Source organism: Kogia breviceps, chromosome 9 (genome assembly GCF_026419965.1).
Source record: "Kogia breviceps isolate mKogBre1 chromosome 9, mKogBre1 haplotype 1, whole genome shotgun sequence".
Lineage (NCBI taxonomy): Eukaryota > Metazoa > Chordata > Mammalia > Artiodactyla > Physeteridae > Kogia > Kogia breviceps.
In genome coordinates, this window is record NC_081318.1 from 21,407,499 (window position 1) to 21,427,181 (window position 19,683).

A 19,683-nucleotide genomic window follows, 5' to 3' on the forward strand; every position below is an offset into this window, starting at 1 on the left:
TTGAAATAGTATAGAATGCATATACTATGCACTGACATAGCATGGGCCCAAACTTAGATAAAATTCAAGTGTCAAAAAGAAGAGGGAGGTGGAGGGTTACTAGGCTTGTAAAAGAGGTTAGCTTAATTCCTAGTTTAATGTAGACACCAAGAGAAAAACAAATGAAATTAGAAAAAAAAACTTTTAAGAAACACAAATTTATATTCAAAATAAAAATGAAACCTGTCAGGACATTCAGTTTAAGAGTTTAATCCTTCTGAAAGTGTAGTTAATAGGACATTAGATTGACATTAGAATTTTTGAAGGGAAGAATAAATTAGAAGGGGAAAGATATTTTATATGCTCTTTAACCTTACCTTCTTTAGCCATTCCCTTGAACTCTCAAGACCCAGCAGATTATCAACTGGATTCATCTGTCTCTCTTTTTAAAAAGAGCTATATTTCTTTCTTTTTTTTAATTGGTGAATTTTTGTGTAGCCTTTTTAAAAATTTTTTTATTTATTTATTTTTGGCTGCATTGGGTCTTTGCTGCTGTGCACGGGCTTTCTCTAGTTGCCCTGAGCAGGGTCTACTCTTCCTTGAGGCTCATGTGCTTCTCATCGCTGTGGCTTCTCTTGTTGCGGAGCACGGGCTCTAGGCATGTGGCACGCAGGCTCAGGAGTTGTGGCTCATGGGCTCTAGAGCACAGGCTCAGTAGTTGTAGCACACGGGCTTAGTAGCTCCGTGGCATGTGAGATCTTCCTGGACCAGGGCTCGAACCTGTGTCCCCTGCGCTGGCAGGCGTATTCTTAACCACTGTGCCACCAGAGAAGTCCCAAGAGCTAAATTTCTTACATAAGGCTATGATTACAAAACTAGAGACTGATCTTTTGGGTGAATTCAACATATGGTTGTAATTTCCCTGCTAAAAGGTTGTATTTTCTGCCTATGACAATATACTTTGTTTTAGGGCTATATTTTAGAATTCCTTTCTGATAACTGTATGAAAGAAAAAGATTCGTTGTCATACGTAGCTACAGAAATACAGCCATATGAATATATTTGTATTTAAAACCCAAAACCCATGTTTACCTACTTTCTTCAATAGCTTCTTTAAAGAATATCAAGGAAAACCATTACGTGGCATTAAAAAAAAAAGAAAGCACTTTACATATAATTGGTACAGTCAGAGAGGTTCAGATTTCCACAGAACGGTTCTTTCAAGTGACAAGCAACTTCTTTTATAGATAACAAACACTGGGATTTTGCCTAAATCTTACTACCTATTCTGCTTGAGAGAGAGAAGAAGGCTGGTACCGTAGGTTCTTAAAATTCAGTGAGAGTTGAACAAAGAATTGCCTGGTACCATGGATATTTTAAGTTTTCATCTGGACAGACTTCCACACTGAAGCAAAACAGACATGCCTTTTTCTCTTTCTATTTGCCTTATTTTACCCAGAGTTGAAACCCAATTCAGAGTTGAATAACCTAAGTAGAGAAATGCCATGTATAGGAATTATGATCAATAAAATTGACATACACTCCCAAGTAGGACAAAATACTACATTCTTTCTCTACTACATTCAATACAATACTACATTCTTCTCTGGTAAGAATTATAGAATTCACTTAGGATAGAAGAAAGCTCTGAAAAATCAGAGTAAAATTTATGCCACCATGTACTTTTTTTGTTTGTTTCTGTTTTCTTTTTTTGTTTCTTTGCGGTATGCAGGCCTCTCACTGCCGTGGCCTCTTCCCGTTGCGGAGCACAGGCTCAGCGGCCATGGCTCACGGGCCCAGCCGCTCCGCGTCATGTGGGATCCTCCCGGACCGGGGCACGAACCCGTGTCCCCTGCATCAGCAGGCGGACCCTCAACCACTGCGCCACCAGGGAAGCCCCACCATGTACTTTTTAAAATGGTGAGTCTATCCTTAGAGCTGTAGAGCAAAATGAAAAAAATATCTACAGACTGATAAAGGAAAAGAAAATTCAGGGACTATTAATTTTTAATATTTAAGAGAACAAGATAAACTAAACATTGGGAAGCAATAATTGCTTTGAAATACAAGTCACTTTAAAGAAGCTGAAATGAGCTCTATGAAGTTTTAGTGTAGTGAAATACCTGGCACACTGGAAGCACTCAATAAATGTTAGCAATTATTAGGTCAGCTACTGTTCCTCACTCTTTATATCTGCAATAGCTTTTAATAAGGACGTAAAGGAATCAAATATGTTTTTCAATTTCACTTTATGGTATTTTATAAGCGAAGTGATATGCTTTATTAGTATTTAAAATTTGCTGAGGTCTCAGGACTTAGCTCTCACAATCTACTGTATTTTCTGTTTTCACCTATCACAGCTGAGATTTTCACTGTATCTTCAGCATTAGAAAACTAAGAACCACTATAGTAACAGCAGCAAAAACATGGGCTTTGGAGCCAGACAGTCCTACAGACCTGTGTTCAAATCCCAGCTCCACAGCCCTGGACACAGCACCACCTATTCTGTAAAATGAAGGTATCTACCTTTTCAGTTGTAAATGAAACGTATGATCATATAAAAGTGCTAATCCCAATCTCTACACGTAGTAGGTATTTAACAAATATTATTACTCCTCAGGTTAAAAAAAAAGTTTTAGTCTAGTGAAGATGTTCTTAACTCGTTGATGACCTGAATTCATGGATTCTCTTCTAGAAGAATGTACATACAAAGAAAATTTTGTATATAACTTCAACAGATTAAGAGCACTTGCTTAAGAAACCTTCAAATTGCATATTTAAAATAAGGACTGGGCTTCTCTAAACTGTATTTCACTACTTAGGCACCAACCTTATAAAGACAGAACTTCTAGTTTCTTCAAATTCTACTTGGGGAAAGTCACTCTACTACTAAATCAACCTAATCCTTAATAAAAAAGTTCTTAAAGTGAGTTTTAATATTTTTTCCTAAAAATCTAAAAGTATATTTATCCTTTCCTTTCTAAAACATCAATAGGGGCAATATATACAAAAGATGAAACAATTATACCAAAATAATATTGGTTAGTTAGAATGTGGAATTATGGGTGAGATATTTTTTCTCTCAACACAGCACTGCTTTTCATGTTTTAAATTGCTTTTCAAAAAATTTTAAATTGTTTAAAAATATTTCCACTGTGAGATTTCTGTCAAGAAAAACAAAAACAAACACAAAAGATCTCTAAATTTATATCAAATTCTCTCAGCAGAACTAATCAGTATACATTTGTAGATTAATATGTTGCATATACAAATACATATTATATAAATAATATATATCGATACTTACATATAGGACATAATTTCATTTAACTCTCACAGCAACTTAATTTATTATTCCTGTTTTTATTGTCATTATAACTCATTCAAGATCAAACAAAAAGTCGGTGGTAAAGTCAGGATTGAAATCCAGATATCTCCCCCCCCCACCTCACACACACACACACACACACACACACACACACACACACACACACACACACACACACACACTTCACACACATACAACACACACTTCCCACACACTCAATCTCCAACCACTATATTTAATTGTTATATCAGTAAGCCTGGACTAGAAAAGGTTCTTTCAGAAACTTAACAAGAAATACAACTTTGAAGATGATTAAAATCAACCTGATGATGATAGCAGTTATAAGACTCTGGTACATAAATGATGAAATAAAAGTATATGAAACCACATTGGTAAATTATGCTATTAATAATTTTACAATAGAAGTAGAATTTCTAGAGAAAAAAATCCCAAAGATATCCCAGATTCTGCTCCTAACACCCAAATTAAATTCAGAAAGCACCAATTGTTACCCTAAAAAAATGCAAAGTCGACATAACATTTAATTTTTCTACCTAGATCCCAAGGTAATAAGAACTACAGCTTTAAGGAAATATAGTCTATATACTAGAAAAGAACAAACAGAATCACCAGAAAATTTAAATATATTAGAGTATAACCAATAACATAAATTCACCTCAGAAAAATATTAAGCATATTACAACAAATGACATCATGACACAATCCACTCATCAAGGTTTAAAGCAATATCAAAGTGTAGTTTCCAAGTAAATATTTTTCTTTCAACTCGAAGGAAAATGGATTTTAAAATTTTGATTCAGTTCAACAAATATTTACTACACACTTACTCCATACCAGGCTTTGTGGCCATAAAAATAAATAATGCAAGATTCTTGTCTTTCCCCCGTCAATAAGAATATTGGGGATGGGAGGTAGAAAGGAGAAAGCTGAATAGAGAGGAATGGGATACATAACACCTACACAAGTAACTCTAAAACAATTTGGAAATCATTATAGTAAAAATAATAGTATGAACAAAGTGCTATGTAAATACAGAAAGGGAAATGATTATTCTGCCAGGACCTTTCTCCTGAACCCCAAACAAAGTATCTAACCGTTTACTTGACATATCTATATACTTGAATGTCTAACTGGCATCTCAACCTGTCTAAAAACAAGTTGCTGAACAACCCACCATATTTAATCCACTTGTTTTACCCATCTTAGGGAATGGCTATACTATTTTCCCAACTATTCAGGTCAAACCTTGAGTCATTCACTACTCGTTTCACTCACACCTCATATCCAATCCATCAGTAAATCCTGTCAGCTGTATGTGACATCTTCAAAATACATCCCAAATCTGACCAATTCTCAACACTGTGCTCACCACTCGAGTAAAAGCCAATGCTATCATCACTTCTCTGGTAAGGAACTGCCTCCTTAAAGGTCGCTCTGCTTCTGTCCTTCACCCAATTTGTTTTGTTAAAATGCAAAGTCAGTAAGGTTTCTCAAAACCCAACAATATTTTCCTTTAATCATGTCACTATGAGTAAAGGTTAAAGTTCTTAAAAAAGAACTCAACACAATTGCCCCTCACTACCTCTCTGACTTTATCGCCTTTACTCTCTTCCTCATCCACCTTCTATCTAGCAACAAATAATCTGGGAAAAAAACAAGAGTAGAGGAAAAGTGGGCAAGAGTTTACTCTGGAAACACTATTATTTCAACATGAATACCACTTACACAGAGCAAGGAATTTCATTTGAAATTTTATATGAATACCAGCAGTATTTACTTACCATGTAATATCAAAACAATAAAAATATTTAACCCTTTAAAAAATATATAGATAATGAATCTTCCCAGTAAACTCCACAAAGATAGACAAAAATATTACATACCATTTCAAGAGTATCATGGGGCTCCTTAAAGCCCATTCATGAAGCCTCATCTAAGAAAACAAGGAAATACTAAAAGGATAGAGCATGGTGATAGAAAGGAATATAGACAGCAATGGTTAGCTGAAACAAAAGAGTGGGAATGCCAGGGTATGGCAGTTACTAGACTTTTGAATGGCATTTAAAAACTTCCTTTTGTTTTCTCTTGATATAGCAGATTCCTGGATTACCCACCCTCACAACCAGACACCTGTTTAAACTTAACCTAAACCACTATTCTAGAGTCTTATGAAAGTTCAAAGCTTTTTCTGACTTGGTTGAGTCCTCGAGCATCTTTCCTTACATTTCTCTCTGCTTCCAGACACCTGAATCCTCAGAAGCTGCATTTCTCCTCTATCTCAATCTGCATCCCAACCCTAATTGCATCACCAGTTCATTTATATATATTTATAAAGAATTCCATACCAATATGTTTTACACACCATCCCTATAACTCATACTCCCTGTTACTCATACAAAGGATCATCTGAATGTGGTTATACCCCTTCAACTTCAGCGTTCACACAGTACTGTTTCCACACTATAAGTGGTAATGGTAACATTGACCATCAAGCTCACTTGAGTTATGGACAACTTTATATTAATTATCATGATTATTTAGTTTTACCAGACTTCAAATTTTTGGTTCCTGTTAAAGGCTCAAAATCTCATTTAATCATCACACATGGACCTAAATAAAGCTTGACCCAGCATTCAGAAAGTTTGGTGGGGGGGACGGGTGGGAAAAAAAGCACTGAAACAGATACAAAATGGCTCTAAATAAAAATCCCTCTACTGATGGCTAAGTCCCTAAATTTCCTATAGTAGAAATATTTGCTTAAAAATATATTCAAAGTACTTTTATTACATTTTTATCAACTAGTGCTCATACAGAAGTATGGATACTGATCAGTTTTTCAATGTAGACCTTTGTCAACCTATAATAAATCCTCAGAAACTATGAGAGATTATGCCTTTAAAGATTCCATCTGGAATATATCCCATGCCTATAATAAGTCATTCTTACTTATTTACAATGACTTACTTTAAGTCACTGCTTTCTTATAATTATTGTTTCTAAGGCAAACCAAGTAAATACTGAAACAACTCTTTTCCTCTCCTTGAAATATTTTGTTAAAGGGAATGGGGATAAGGACCTTGAGTCTGCTGAAACCCTGCCCTTAATGCATAAAACCAAGATATTACAGAAAAATATGTGGACCTTTATCACTATATGCTGTAAGTATTTTACTTCAAGGATCTCTGACCTGAAAAGTCAGCATTTAATCATCAATGACTCTGCTCACACAAAGTTCTGTTAGGGTATTTGCCTATCATTTGAATCTTCTCATTTTCCATTCTCAAATATCATGGATTACAAAAAAAGAGAAAAACTTTCTCTTCTCTTACACATTTATTTTACCTACTTTATACAGTCCATATTCCATAATAAGCAACACAGTAAGCACTATGAAAATTCCTTCTGCTCCCTGATAAGGGGAACTTTAAATGTTAAAGTAAACCACATTACTTTGGCATTTAAGGAAAACAGCATTTTGTCTAAAAAACTGAAGTAGCTTTTCAACACTCTTTTTTAGTATTTTATTAGCAATTTAAAAGAATTTAATATTTTCATCATGACTGAGAAAAAGAAGAACAGCATTATAAATTCCACTGTATGTTCAAAAGAGGAGAAAAGCTACTGTAGACAATCTAAACACAAATTTTCAACTTTTTTAATACCGTATTTAATTTTGGATTAAAAAAACAATTTTTGTATAGATCTGATTCTTTGAGAAATAAGCATGTGCCTATTTACTGAACTCTCAGGTAAAAAAAAAGATGCTTAAGACTCTACAGCTGAGTCAAGCCTATTTTTGTAGGAAGGAAGGGGTCTGGGAAGAGGGGCCAAGATTAGGAAAGCAAATTCCTATGCCTCAAAATGAACCTTTTCCAAAGAGACCCTAATAATATTCCCAAACAAACTCACAGGTTACTACACAAATTTAGCAGTTAATTTTAAATATTATAATTCCTCCTTTTACTTATAAAACGTGTAAAAATACATTAATGCCTAGATGATTATTATCTGCATTGCAATAATCTTAGTAATTATAATGAGTCAAAAGAACTTTATTCCTGGGCTTCCCTGGTGGCGCAGTGGTTGAGAGTCTGCCTGTCGATGCAGGGGACACGGGTTTGTGCCCCGGTCCAGGAAGATCCTATATGCCGCGGAGCGGCTGGGCCCGTGAGCCATGGCCGCTGGGCCTGTGTGTCCAGAGCCTGTGCTCTGCAACGGGAGAGGCCATAGCAGTGAGAGGCCCGTGTACCACATAAAAAAAAAAAAAAAAAAAAAACACAAAAAAACCCACCTTTATTCCTGAAGCACTATTGTCAGCATAATACAATAATAGAATAGAGTTTTTATTACACTTGGAAAAAGTAAAATATTATTTGGGTGGATACTGGCATTGTATGTGGTAAAGTTTTCTAAAACCAAATAATAAAATAAAATTATACAAAATTCTTGGTATTAGTTGCCCTTCAAGACAGTAGTTTGAAACCTATTATAATTTTAGCGTTAACATCTAAATATAATGGTATTTAAGCTGTTCTAGGCTGTAGAAACCTAAGGAAAATTTTCAGTATCAAGTTGCAGAATAAAATTAAAATGACAGCAAAGAAGACTAACTAAAACAAATGATTTATAGGCTTGTGGACAGTGTTTAGCAATTTATACATCTACCAACACTTAGGCTACTTAATTTTATATTCTCTCCCTCTAAAATATATCTTAATTCTCTTTTACTGCAACAATTCTCATATTACGGCATTAAAATATAAATGCACTAAAAATCCAGAAATACTCCACAGTATACTATGGAAATCAAACACATATATAACTACTCTCTCTCTCTCTCTCTCTCACACACACACACACACACATACACACACACGGCTCTAAAGGGCTGCACATTACATTTCTTTTAGGTTATCTAATTTCATTTGTGCAGGAGCCTCTCCTCCCTGACATGCCATTGCCTAGTTTAGGTTATACCTGTAGATAATGCCTATTTTCTTTGCTACTTGGTTATGGCCAATGACATTTAACTTGGTAAGGAATGGAAAGAAGTACATTTATGAGTACCCCTGATATTTAATAATGCACAATTTTTTAAAGAATTTGCTTTCTATTCCAAGTAGTCCTCACCTGTTTGAACATCAATAACCATCTGATGGCCTCCTCTCATTCCTGGTCGGTTATCTTCTCCATCACCTGAAGTAGAAACAATATTTTCTTTAAAGGAATACCACAGAACAACTGCATATCCAGAGTAACTTCATTCATAAGTCTGTAATGAGTAGTGAAAATAACACACACTTATTCTTTCAATATTAAGAATAAGAGGACTTGTAAGAGACATAATATGACAAAACTAAGTTTATAATAATTATCTTGCTCTTTTTTTCTAATTGCTTTCAGGCTCTTAATGCAACTGGAAGCTACTTTCAACTTATTTAGGACCAATGCCATAAATCAGCAAAGACACAGGATATTCCACAAAAACGTAAAATCTCTAAACCAGTGAAGTGACAAAGTGAAGATGGAAAACAATCACAGAACTACATCACAGGTCTGTAACTCCAGGCATGGTTTATTAGTATAATGAGCAGTTTTAAAGTTCATAAAACTAGCTACTGAAAACTAAGATGCTATCAAGTTTTACATTAATGATAATTTCCTCACTGTATTAATTTTTTTTTTTTTTTTCCGGTATGCGGGCCTCTCACTGTTGTGGCCTCTCCGTTCGCGGAGCACAGGCTCCAGACGCGCAGGCTCAGCGGCCATGGCTCACGGGCCCAGCCGTTCTGCGGCATGTGGGATCTTCCCGGACCGAGACACAAACCCATGTCCCCTGCATCGGCAGGCGGACTCTCAACCACTGCGCCACCAGGGAAGCCCCTCGCTGTATTAATGTTGTGCCAATATTTCAGAAATCATCTCCCACAATCTACCAACTATTTTATTTGAGTAGTACTGTCCGACAAAATGTAAGATTTGCTTCCCTTTGATTCTTATTTACATCACAAAGCTTAATAGGCAGGTTTAAAAATAATCAGTGAAAAATTTAAACCTGTGAAGGAGAAAACTATTGTTTAACTTGTATTTATCTTACTTTACATCAGATCTTTTATATATGAAGATATAACTTAATTTCAATGGTTCAAAAGGTTACAGGATTCTAATGCTTTACTTGATGTAAACCAGAAAACCTCAGGATTTCTTTTTAACTCTCCCATTAATTGAAATACATTACTTTAGGTAACAACTTTCCCTGTATCATCTTTCTCCTATGTAAAATAGGGAACATCCAATTTTTTTGTTTAATTGTGTTTTTTAGGTAAAGGGCATTTTTTATTTTATTTATTTATTTTTTGATTTAATTTTTTATTTTTATTTATTTATTTTTTTAACCTCTGAGTATAACTGTTTTACAATAGTGTGTTAGTTTCTCCTTTACAACAAAGTGAATCAGTTATACATATGTTTCCATATCTCTTCCCTCTTGCGTCATCCTCCCTCCCACCCTCCCTATCCCACCCCTTTATTTTTTATTTATGTATTTTTTTGGCCACGCCCTGTGGCATGTGGCACCTTAGTTCCCCAGCCAGGGATGAAACCCATGCCCCCTGCACTGGGAGCCCAGAGTCTTAACCACTGGACTGCCAGGGAAGTGCCGGGAACATCCAAATTTTTACTAATTCCACAGGGATATTATGAAAAAGACTGAAATGTCAGTTCTGAAGCCATATTCAAGCACTAATCATTCAAAAGTTTCCTGCAAATTCTTTCTCCTTTTTAATAGTTAGGTTTAGAATTTATAGCTCATTATTGTTGAAATTTCGCCCTCTTCTTTCTTCTTCCCTCAATTAGTAAACTCAGTATTACCACTTTCAAGAACAGATTAAGAGGGACTTCCCTGGTGGCACAGTGGTTAAGAATCTGCCTGCCAATGCAGGGGACACGGGTTCAATCCCCGGTCTGGGAAGATCCCACATGCCACGGAACAACTAAGCCCGTGCACCGCAACTACTGAAGCCCACTTGCTCTAGGGCCCACATGTTGGAACTACTGAAGCCTGAGCGCCTAGAGCCCATGCTCTGCAATAAGAGAAGCTACCGCAATGAGCAGCCTGTGCACTGCAACGAAGAGTAGCCCCTGCTCACTGCAACTAGAGAAAGCCTGCGTGCAGCAACGAAGACCCAATGCAGCCAAAAAAAATAAATAAATTTAAAAATTAGGGACTTCCCTGGTGGTGCAGTGGTTAAGAATCCAGCTGCCAATGTGGGGGACACGGGTTCGAGCCCTGGTCTGGGAAGATCCCACATGCCGCAGAGCAACTAAGCCCGTGTGCCACAACTGCTGAGCCTGCTGTGCTCTAGAGCCCGCAAGCCACAACTACTGAGCCCATGCACCGCAACTACTGAAGCCCGCGCACCTAGAGCCCGTGCTGCGCAACGAGAGAAGCCACCGCAATGAGAAGCCCCTGCACTGCAACAAAGAGGAGCCCCCACTTGCCGCAACTAGAGAAAGCCCGTGAGCAGCAAGGAAGACCCAACGCAGCCAAAAATAAGTAAAATAATTTTTTTTTTTTTTTTTTTTTTTGCAGTACGCGGGCCTCTCACTGTTGTGGCCTCTCCCTTTGCGGAGCACAGGCTCCGGATGCACAGGCTCAGTGGCCATGGCTCACGGGCCCAGCCGCTCCGTGGCATGTGGGATCTTCCCAGACAGGGGCACGAACCTGTGCCCCCTGCATCGGCAGGCGGACTCTCAACCACTGCGCCACCAGGGCAGCCCAGTAAAATAAATTTTTAAAATAAATAAATAAAAAATAAAGAAGACAGATATTTGATCATAAAAAAAGAACAGATTGTCAGTATGCTTGCATTTTATATATTTAATCCATTAGTTTTCAAATATACTAGTCTGTTTGCTACAACACGCACTTCTGAAGAAAATTACGTCATATATGACTGATAAAGCAGGAAAATGATGCTTAAATAACTCAGAAATTATGGAGGTTCATAAGCAATTTTCTCCAGTATATTAATGTTTAACACTACTTGAGGAAAGCTTTCTCACAGTTAAAATGAAGGCTTTAGCAATGTATGAAGACCACAGGAAAAAAGCTGACCATCCACAGAACTGCCTTCCTTTAATGCAAATAGTTGCATTAAAGAACTGCTACTCTTTCCACTGTGTTAACCATCTGACAAAGCAATGAGTGCAGATGAAGTGACAAAAACTTCCCCCATATGAAAAGATAGTTTAATGAAGAATACCACACCCTAGGTCAGATTTTAAGTTTTGATAAAAATAGTCTTCATCGGAAGCAAATGTCCTTGAGGGTCTACAGCTCAAAGAAAGAAGCATAAGCCCCAGGGTTTAAAGCTCCAAAATCACTGTGATGCTCAATATAAATGTCTATAAAGATTTAACTGTACTAGTATTTATTTTTATTAGAATTGTTATTTTTTATTATTAGTATCTGGTTATATTTTTAGTTTTTAAAATTTATTTATTCATTTATTTATGGCTGTGTTGGGTCTTCGTTTCTGTGCGAGGGCTTGTTCTAGTTGCGGCAAGGCGGGGGGTCACTCTTCATCGCGGTGCGCAGGCCTCTCACTATCGCGGCCTCTCTTGTTGCGGAGCACAGGCTCTAGACGCGCAGGCTCCGTAATTGTGGCTCATGGGCCCAGTTGCTCCGCAGCATGCGGGATCCTCCCAGATCAGAGCTCGAACCTGTGTCCCCTGCACTGGCAGGCAGACACTCAACCACTGCGCCACCAGGGAAGCCTATATTATTAGTTTTTATCATTAGTTTTTATTATTAGTATCTGATTATAAAGTTCCACAGATTTAGAATGGTATGTCCCATTTCTACTTCTCTCATAAGCCCTATTAGCTTTTGTGAGCAATTTTGCAGAACTTAATGTTTTTCAGGGACACGTTTGGGATTACAACACAACAGCCTATAATTTTATAGTGTCTCTATAAAAGCAGTTTATGATGGTATTCTGTGTAAAAAATGCCCAACCTTCTGTTATAGCAATAAAACAAAAAGGTTTAAAAGAAAAATTTAATATAATAAACTTCCTCTGCCATCTAGTTGAGGAACCTATGTCTTATTTTAAACACCTGCTTTTCATTAATAGGGTACAGTGAAACTTGAGCTACCTTCAGATACATGAAACTGGGATCTTAAAGGAAAAGCACCCACAACCTAGAAAGTAAGACTTACCTTTGGTGCTTTTGGGAATGATTTGACTCCATCGTGGCTTATATTCCTGTTGACTGATATACTGATTGAACAAGCCATCTGCAAATATCAAAGAAAGAGAGAATTACACCTTAACAGCTTACACTTTTTATTACAGCAAAAAAGACCAAAATGTAGAAGCCTACATTAAAGAAAATTACCAATATGTCACTAATACAATAGCAGATTTTCATAAAATATGTGTCAGTTCAGTTTTTATGCTACCTCAAATATAAATAGCAAAGTATTAGTTGACACAACCATGTAAAAGAATTGTTTTAGTGGCAGCTCATACTAAACTTACTAAGTTTCCCCCATTTTTGTACTACTATGCAAAAAAGCTAGAGAAGGAAATGGGAGCTCCAACAACTTTGGTCTAGGCCCTTGTATCTTCAGGAAAAAAAACAACTAATCCTTTAAAGTGAAAATACCATTTTTAGAGTTTTCTTTGAGTACAAAACTACATAGAGATAAAAGTACCAGTAATAGTATATTTATTGAATACTAAATGTTAGAATCTGTGCTATCTTACTTATCTAATGCTAAAAACAGCCTTATGAATTGGGCATTATCATCTTCATTTTACAGATGTGGAAATGCAAATTTAGAGAAATTAATGAATTTAACCCAAATCACACAGCTCTTGAGTGGTGGGGCTGGGACTCATGTTTCACTATGCTTTACTTACTGCATTAATAAATTCTAAATCTCCTTATTAAGAGAAGTTGTTAGACTACAGTAACTAGCTGTTACACTAGGTACTACAATGGTCATGGAGACTGAACTCCCCACATACATCCCTTCTACCCCCAATTATTATCAAGTCCTAATCCTGTGCCCCTCAACAAAGATTAGTTTAAGAATGGTATGAAACCCAATTCTGGCTAATGAAACATGAGGATCTCTGGAGGGGGGTGGGGGGGCCTTCAAGGAAATGTTTCCTTACTTTTAAATGACTCTACAGAGAAGAAGAATGTACTTTTGTTCCTGTGGAAATGTTCAGAATCTGTATACAAATGTACATCCCTGCTATAGCCCATTTGTAGAGGTCTGATAATGAAATCAACTCTATAATGATGACAGGGCAGAGAGAGATGAAGAAACTGGATCACTGAATTGACTAACCATGAAATTTACCTTATCTCTGGACTTCTTGTTATATGATAAAATAACATTTCCATACTTTATAAACTAGGGTTTTCTTTTACATGAACCCAAACAGATTATAATTTACAGAGTTACCTTTAATATAAATTCTGTCATTTGACTCTGATTTCAATCTGAATAAAGGATTCCCTTTTGATTCATTTAGTCACTGAAAGCAAATACTTTTCCAAAGAATTTATAAGTAAAACTGTCTGTTCTCTGTGACTTGTATACTTGCCAGAGTCTGCGTAATTTACAAAAACCTCCCTAATCTCATTTTTTTTCTGGGTAATTATGAAACTCAGTGGTAACCACACCCTTCAGCTTTCAAGTCTTTCCAGATGGCTTAAACTGAAAACCTCTATCCCATAAACTCATCTAGTTTCTTTTTTCTTTGCCCGTGGGACTTTAAAAAATTCTTGCAAAAAGAAAGTTCTCTCCTTCTTAAATTAGCCCTCACAAATTAGCATTTATGTTTTAATTGTTAAAGTAAGGGGAACAAGTGGATTCACAACTTATTTTAGTGAGAGTGTTTCTATCATATCACCTACTCCCCCATGGGCTTTTCTGACAATTCTTGCCCCATCCAGCCTACTCTGGCCAATACTGGTTTCCCATTACAAGAGCTGGAAATCTTTTCTTTTTTCAGATAAAATGTTGTGGGGCTCCTATTAATAGTAATGATATGATGATAATGTTAATCATAAATTTAGTATTATATAGAAGTAAAACACAGTAATTAAATTTTATTCCATTTTGTGAAAGGCACATAAAAGTTAAATGATCCTTTAAAAAAACCTTAAACAGAGAAGATAAACTTAATCAATATAAACAATGATTTTAAAATATTAATTCCACATAGTGGCTAACTGAAGAGGAGAGGGAAAAAAAAGTAAAGATGGGAGTATATGGAGATGAGTAGAAAACTGAGGGAGATAAGAAAACTAAAGACATGAAAAATACAAAGCAAAAATAGAGACAATTAGAAAAGTAATAAATGTCATACTTTTTAATAGTGCCCAATTGCCATATTACCGAAGTGTCCCATACTAGTTAGTTACACAACTTTTGATAAGTCAAGCAAGTTCCTCAACTGCAAAACTGGTGTTTAAGAGTTGGATAGGGCCTGAGGTTCCTTCCAAATTGTGGCATACTAGGGTCCCACCACTGTTAGAACCAATATATTTACTCGAACTGTGTGTCTGGCTGATCCCACCTTATGTTCATCTTAGAAAAGTCTCCATCTCCTCTTTCCCCTTAAGTCTTCTGTGACTATTCTGAAAAAGAAATCACAATCCACTGGGGGAAACTCTTCTAAGAGCTCCTAAGGCAGTAATCACAGGAACAGTTATAATCTGATGGATGACCCCATTCCTGATCTTTAATTTTACCTGCAGTGTTCATTCTGAACACTGCAGGTAAAATTAAATTCTCTAATTGTTTCTTCAACTAATCCTTCTATATCCCCACTCTTAACTAACCTGAAAAGCTTACAAATACTCTACCCATTAAGAGCTTCACAGTTTCTCTTCTATCAAACACAACTGTCCTATGAAAATATTGTCAGGAATTTTCAAGTAAAAAAAGCAAACTCTCAAACATTATACAATTTTTGTAAAATCATTTTGTAAACACACACATACAGATGAAAAGAAAAAACACTGACATACATCAAAAAGTTAAAAGTGATTTTCTCTGGTTGGCAGGATTAGGATGATTGTGATTTTTGGTTTTGGTTTTTGCCTTTGTATTTTTTTGTTTTCCCAATTTTTTTGCATTGAGCTCTATTATTACCGGAAGAAAGGTCACAAAACAACTAGATATGTGGAATTCTTTTCTAAACTTTGGAAAAACTTTGTTAACATATTGTTATTACCAATATAAACCATTTTCACATACTTTGTTACCCCTGAAATGTCTCTTCTTCACAGGTCACTAGACACATTCACGTTTCTACAATCAGTGTTTTGTACACTGACATTAGCTTGTTTTAACAAGGACAAAGAGAGCTAAATATGCACAAAGGATTTATGATCAAGCATGCAGAGGAAATTACTTCCAAAATTTAAATGTTAAGTAATCCAAACTTAAAATATTAGAATCTTCTCTTGAATAATGATAGTTAATAGCATAACATCAGAGATGCTCAGTATATAATAAATGCTTAGAATGGAAAAAAGAGCAGGGGGTGGAGGGACTTTCCTAGCCACATGGTTGACATTTCCTTTGAGTCGTCTTAATGTTACTAAGTTCTTTACATTACAACAAACTGTACATAAAACTCCTACCTCCAATAAAGCATATTCCTAGTACATATGGCACCCTGACAAGTCACACCAATCTTGTACAGCAGTCAAGCAAACATTAAAAAAAATTGCTTGGGGAACTTTTTGCCTCCTTCTGTCTCAAGTAAATTCCCTTTCTCTTCACTAGTCTAAAGTTCACACAATTCTCTTTGATATCTCTTACTTTTCCTTGGAGACTACTAGAAAACCTGAAGAAAATTATTTCAATATAGCATTATCAAATCTGGAAGTAACTCTCTAAAAAGATCTTACCAAAGAATAAAGAGTTGACTTTTATTGCATACTTACTGTGTGCAAGACATCACAAAGGTTAACTCATTTACTCCTTAAAATAAATCTACACAATGGTCATTATTAATTATTGCAAAGATTAGAAAATCAAGGTTCAGAGAAATTAATATTATGCCCAAAGACTCTAAACAAAAAGGTATAAAGCCCAATTCCAAAGTCTAAAATCTTTTCAACTCTTCATAGAATGCATGTAAATAAATATAAACACACACATACACCTAACACACAAATAATAGTTTTTAAATTACAATCTAAGATTACACACTATAACAGACAGCAAAATTTACCTACTCAATAGCACTTCAATAGACAGCAAAATTTACCTATTAAAAAGGAAGACTGGGAAATATAACTCATCATACCAGATCATTCTACTGCAATATTAAACTGATTATAATAAAAGAGGGATAAAACTAAAATAGTTGAAATATATCATAGTTAATCATAATTTAAAGGAAAAAATGTAATCTCCCTCTTAAATAAAGACCTACTGGTAACTGTGGCTCAAGTTTACTTTTTATGTTTCATTTCTTCTCTGGAACACTAGTTTGTCACTACTCTAGATCACTGTCTTACCTTAAGTATTCACTCATCTGGAAGTTGTTCCAGACAACAAATGGCTAGTTTGAGAAGCTAGCTGTTCTACCAAAAACCAAAATAAAAACAAAAACAAAACAAAACACCTCTTTTGGAGAAATTCTGGCTTACCATAAGACACAAAAGCTAGAAACGTTAAGTTCCAGCCCTCTCACACCTCTATACACCACTATTCAACTCTATTTAATTAACTTCTTGATACTTTCATTTTATAATATTAAACCATCTAATCAATCAAAATAAAAAATGACTTAAAGAACTATGTTGTACTTTGCAGAGAAACATGATAAATTAAAGATTACCCTCATTTAATCTATTACAATACATATTATTGCCTCTTGCCAGGGAAACTGGGTTGTCAATAGTCCAGATCAGATCTGGAGCAAGCTATATTTAGTAGCTATTTTCAATGAAATAACATGGTTAGGAATCTTCTTTCACGCTCTCAAACAGAAAAGTAGTAATATAATGTTTATTAATATAATGTTTTCTTGGTGAACAGTCATTTCAAGTGCTAAAGTAACTTTATTTTTTAATAGAATTAAATTTTTCAAAATCAAATAGTCATAAGCTTGAAATCCTTGAGGTGATCAATAAAAACGCTACAAACATTAAAGCAGGGTAAAGATTTTTTCAAAATACATTGCTTTCAGTTCCTTGTTTTAATGTTAAAGAACTCTCTTTCAAGACCTAAAAACAAATGAAGAGCTGACACCTCTGCAGCCAAAATAATTGCCCCATGTTCCCTATATTTCTAATTCTTGAAAGGTCACCTTTTGTTTGGTATGCTTACTTGCATGTATTCTGTATGATTCAGCAAAAAAACTGAGCTTTCTATTGAAACAATGACATTCTCATCTACAAAAATATGAAAACACCTCTTACACTGTTTAAAAAGTCTCAAAAGCAAAAAAATAAGGCATTTAAATATTTATGAACTATTTTTAAAAATTACTACTGTATTTTAAGAACTCAGGCAGTTGCTAATATTTCTATATGTCTACTTTTGACAAAAATCTAAAGCAGAAAATCAGAAGGGTCTGCCAAAAGTAAAGCTATCCAAAAGAACTGAAAATATGACATAGGAGAAATCACACTAAGACCTAGTTGCTAAGAATTTTCAAACTACTGAAAGTCTCCCAGTCCAATGCCATCTCTTTTCCCCTATGATTATGACTATAATAACTAAACACGTTTCATACAGTCCTAATTAGGCACAAGCTGTTCTTTTCTCTAATGGTGAAAGTACATGATTTTTTTAAAGAAAAAAAATATATTCAAGCCTCATCCAAGATTAAAAAAAAAAAGCACAGAATACAGTACTGCTGCCTACATCGAAACTTTTATCAAACTGATTTTTCACCAACACTGAGATTTTTTTTTTTAAAGAAAAAACTAAAACTTCACTTACAGGTACAGCATTAAAAAGTTTTTATAGTTCAAGAATAATAATGGGGTTTCCCTGGTGGCGCAGTGGTTGAGAGTCCGCCTGCCAAGGCAGGCAACACGGGTTCGTGTCCCCGTCCGGGAAGGTACCACATGCCATGTAGCGGCTGGGCCCATGAGCCGTGGCCACTGAGTCTGCGCGTCCGGAGCCTGTGCCACAACGGGAGAGGCCACAGCAGTGAGAGGCCCGCGTACCGCAAAAAAAAAAAAAAAAAAAAAAAAGGCTGGGTAAAAGAGATTTTTTTAAAATTATGCATTTCAGCAGTTTGATTAAATTCTGAAAAGAGAAATACATGAATTATAACAATTTACATTACAACAATAAATACTGGGGAAACTGAACCAGTAAATATTTACTTGGATGGCAAACCACGGTGGTAAGATGAATAGATTCAAATTTTAACTCTGCCACTTACCAGCTATGCTGTCTTAGGCAACTTACTTAATCACTGACATTTATTAAATTGAAATAACAATAATACTTACCTAGAAAGTAGGTACAAGAAATAAATTAATTCATATATAGTGTTTATTAGAGTAGATGGCATATTGGCCTTTGAATACATGAATAGTTATAATAATGAAGTAATATTTGGAACTATATTTGGCAAAAAACTAATAATTTTTTATGCACAAAATGAGAAATATGGTACAAAGGCAAACAGGAATTAAGAGAAGGAGGAGCAACTGAGGTGCAGGAATAATTTTTAAAAACTAGCTTGAAAGAGCTAGCCTTGAAGAATGAGTTATAAGTGAATGGTGATAAAAAGGAAAAGAAATCAGGGAAGGGAATACAACATAAACAAAAGCACAAAGGCATGACCTAAATGGGAAGGAAATCCAAAAAAGAGGGGATATATGTATATGTATAGCTGATGCACTTTGCTGTACAGCAGAAACTAAAACAACATTGTAAAGCAACGATACTCCAATTAAAAAAAAAAGCACAAAGGCATGAATGAACAGGAATTAGGGAAAGAAGCCATCTTTCAGGAAGCAGTCTGGTGAAAAACAAAGAGAGAGATTTTGCATTAGTAGTACTGCTGAGAAGAAGCAGTGTCCTAAGAGAAAAGCAATACCATAAGGAAAAATCTTGCTGTTCTAGAACACAGTCTTAAGAACCTATTTAAAACAGGAAAAACTCATTTCACTCAAAGATTAATAAAACTCAAAAACCATCAATTCAGAATTTATACAAAGATATAAAAAGGAAAAGAAAAAAATTTTTAAGTGGCAAAAGAATCTTATTCAACAGAAAAATGTAGTCATGTAATTGATGAAAATGGCCAAATACTTTTCCATGAATATAAAAGTTAAGTAAGAAACTC

The 19,683-nt window shown here is 35.4% G+C and overlaps 1 protein-coding gene across 11 annotated transcripts in view; it reads right to left on the bottom strand.

Annotated features, from left to right (window-relative positions):
• MKLN1 (muskelin 1) overlaps nt 1-19,683 on the bottom strand; it is a 339,221-nt gene that overhangs the window by 71,575 nt on the left and 247,963 nt on the right. For all 11 annotated transcript variants that reach the window (XM_067042147.1, XM_067042144.1, XM_067042148.1 and 8 more), the window contains 2 exons: nt 12,552-12,629; nt 8,459-8,524 (listed from right to left, as the gene is read on the bottom strand). In XM_067042147.1, coding sequence (XP_066898248.1) covers nt 8,459-8,524; nt 12,552-12,629 — 144 coding nt within the window. The remainder of the gene's footprint in view (nt 1-8,458; nt 8,525-12,551; nt 12,630-19,683) is intronic.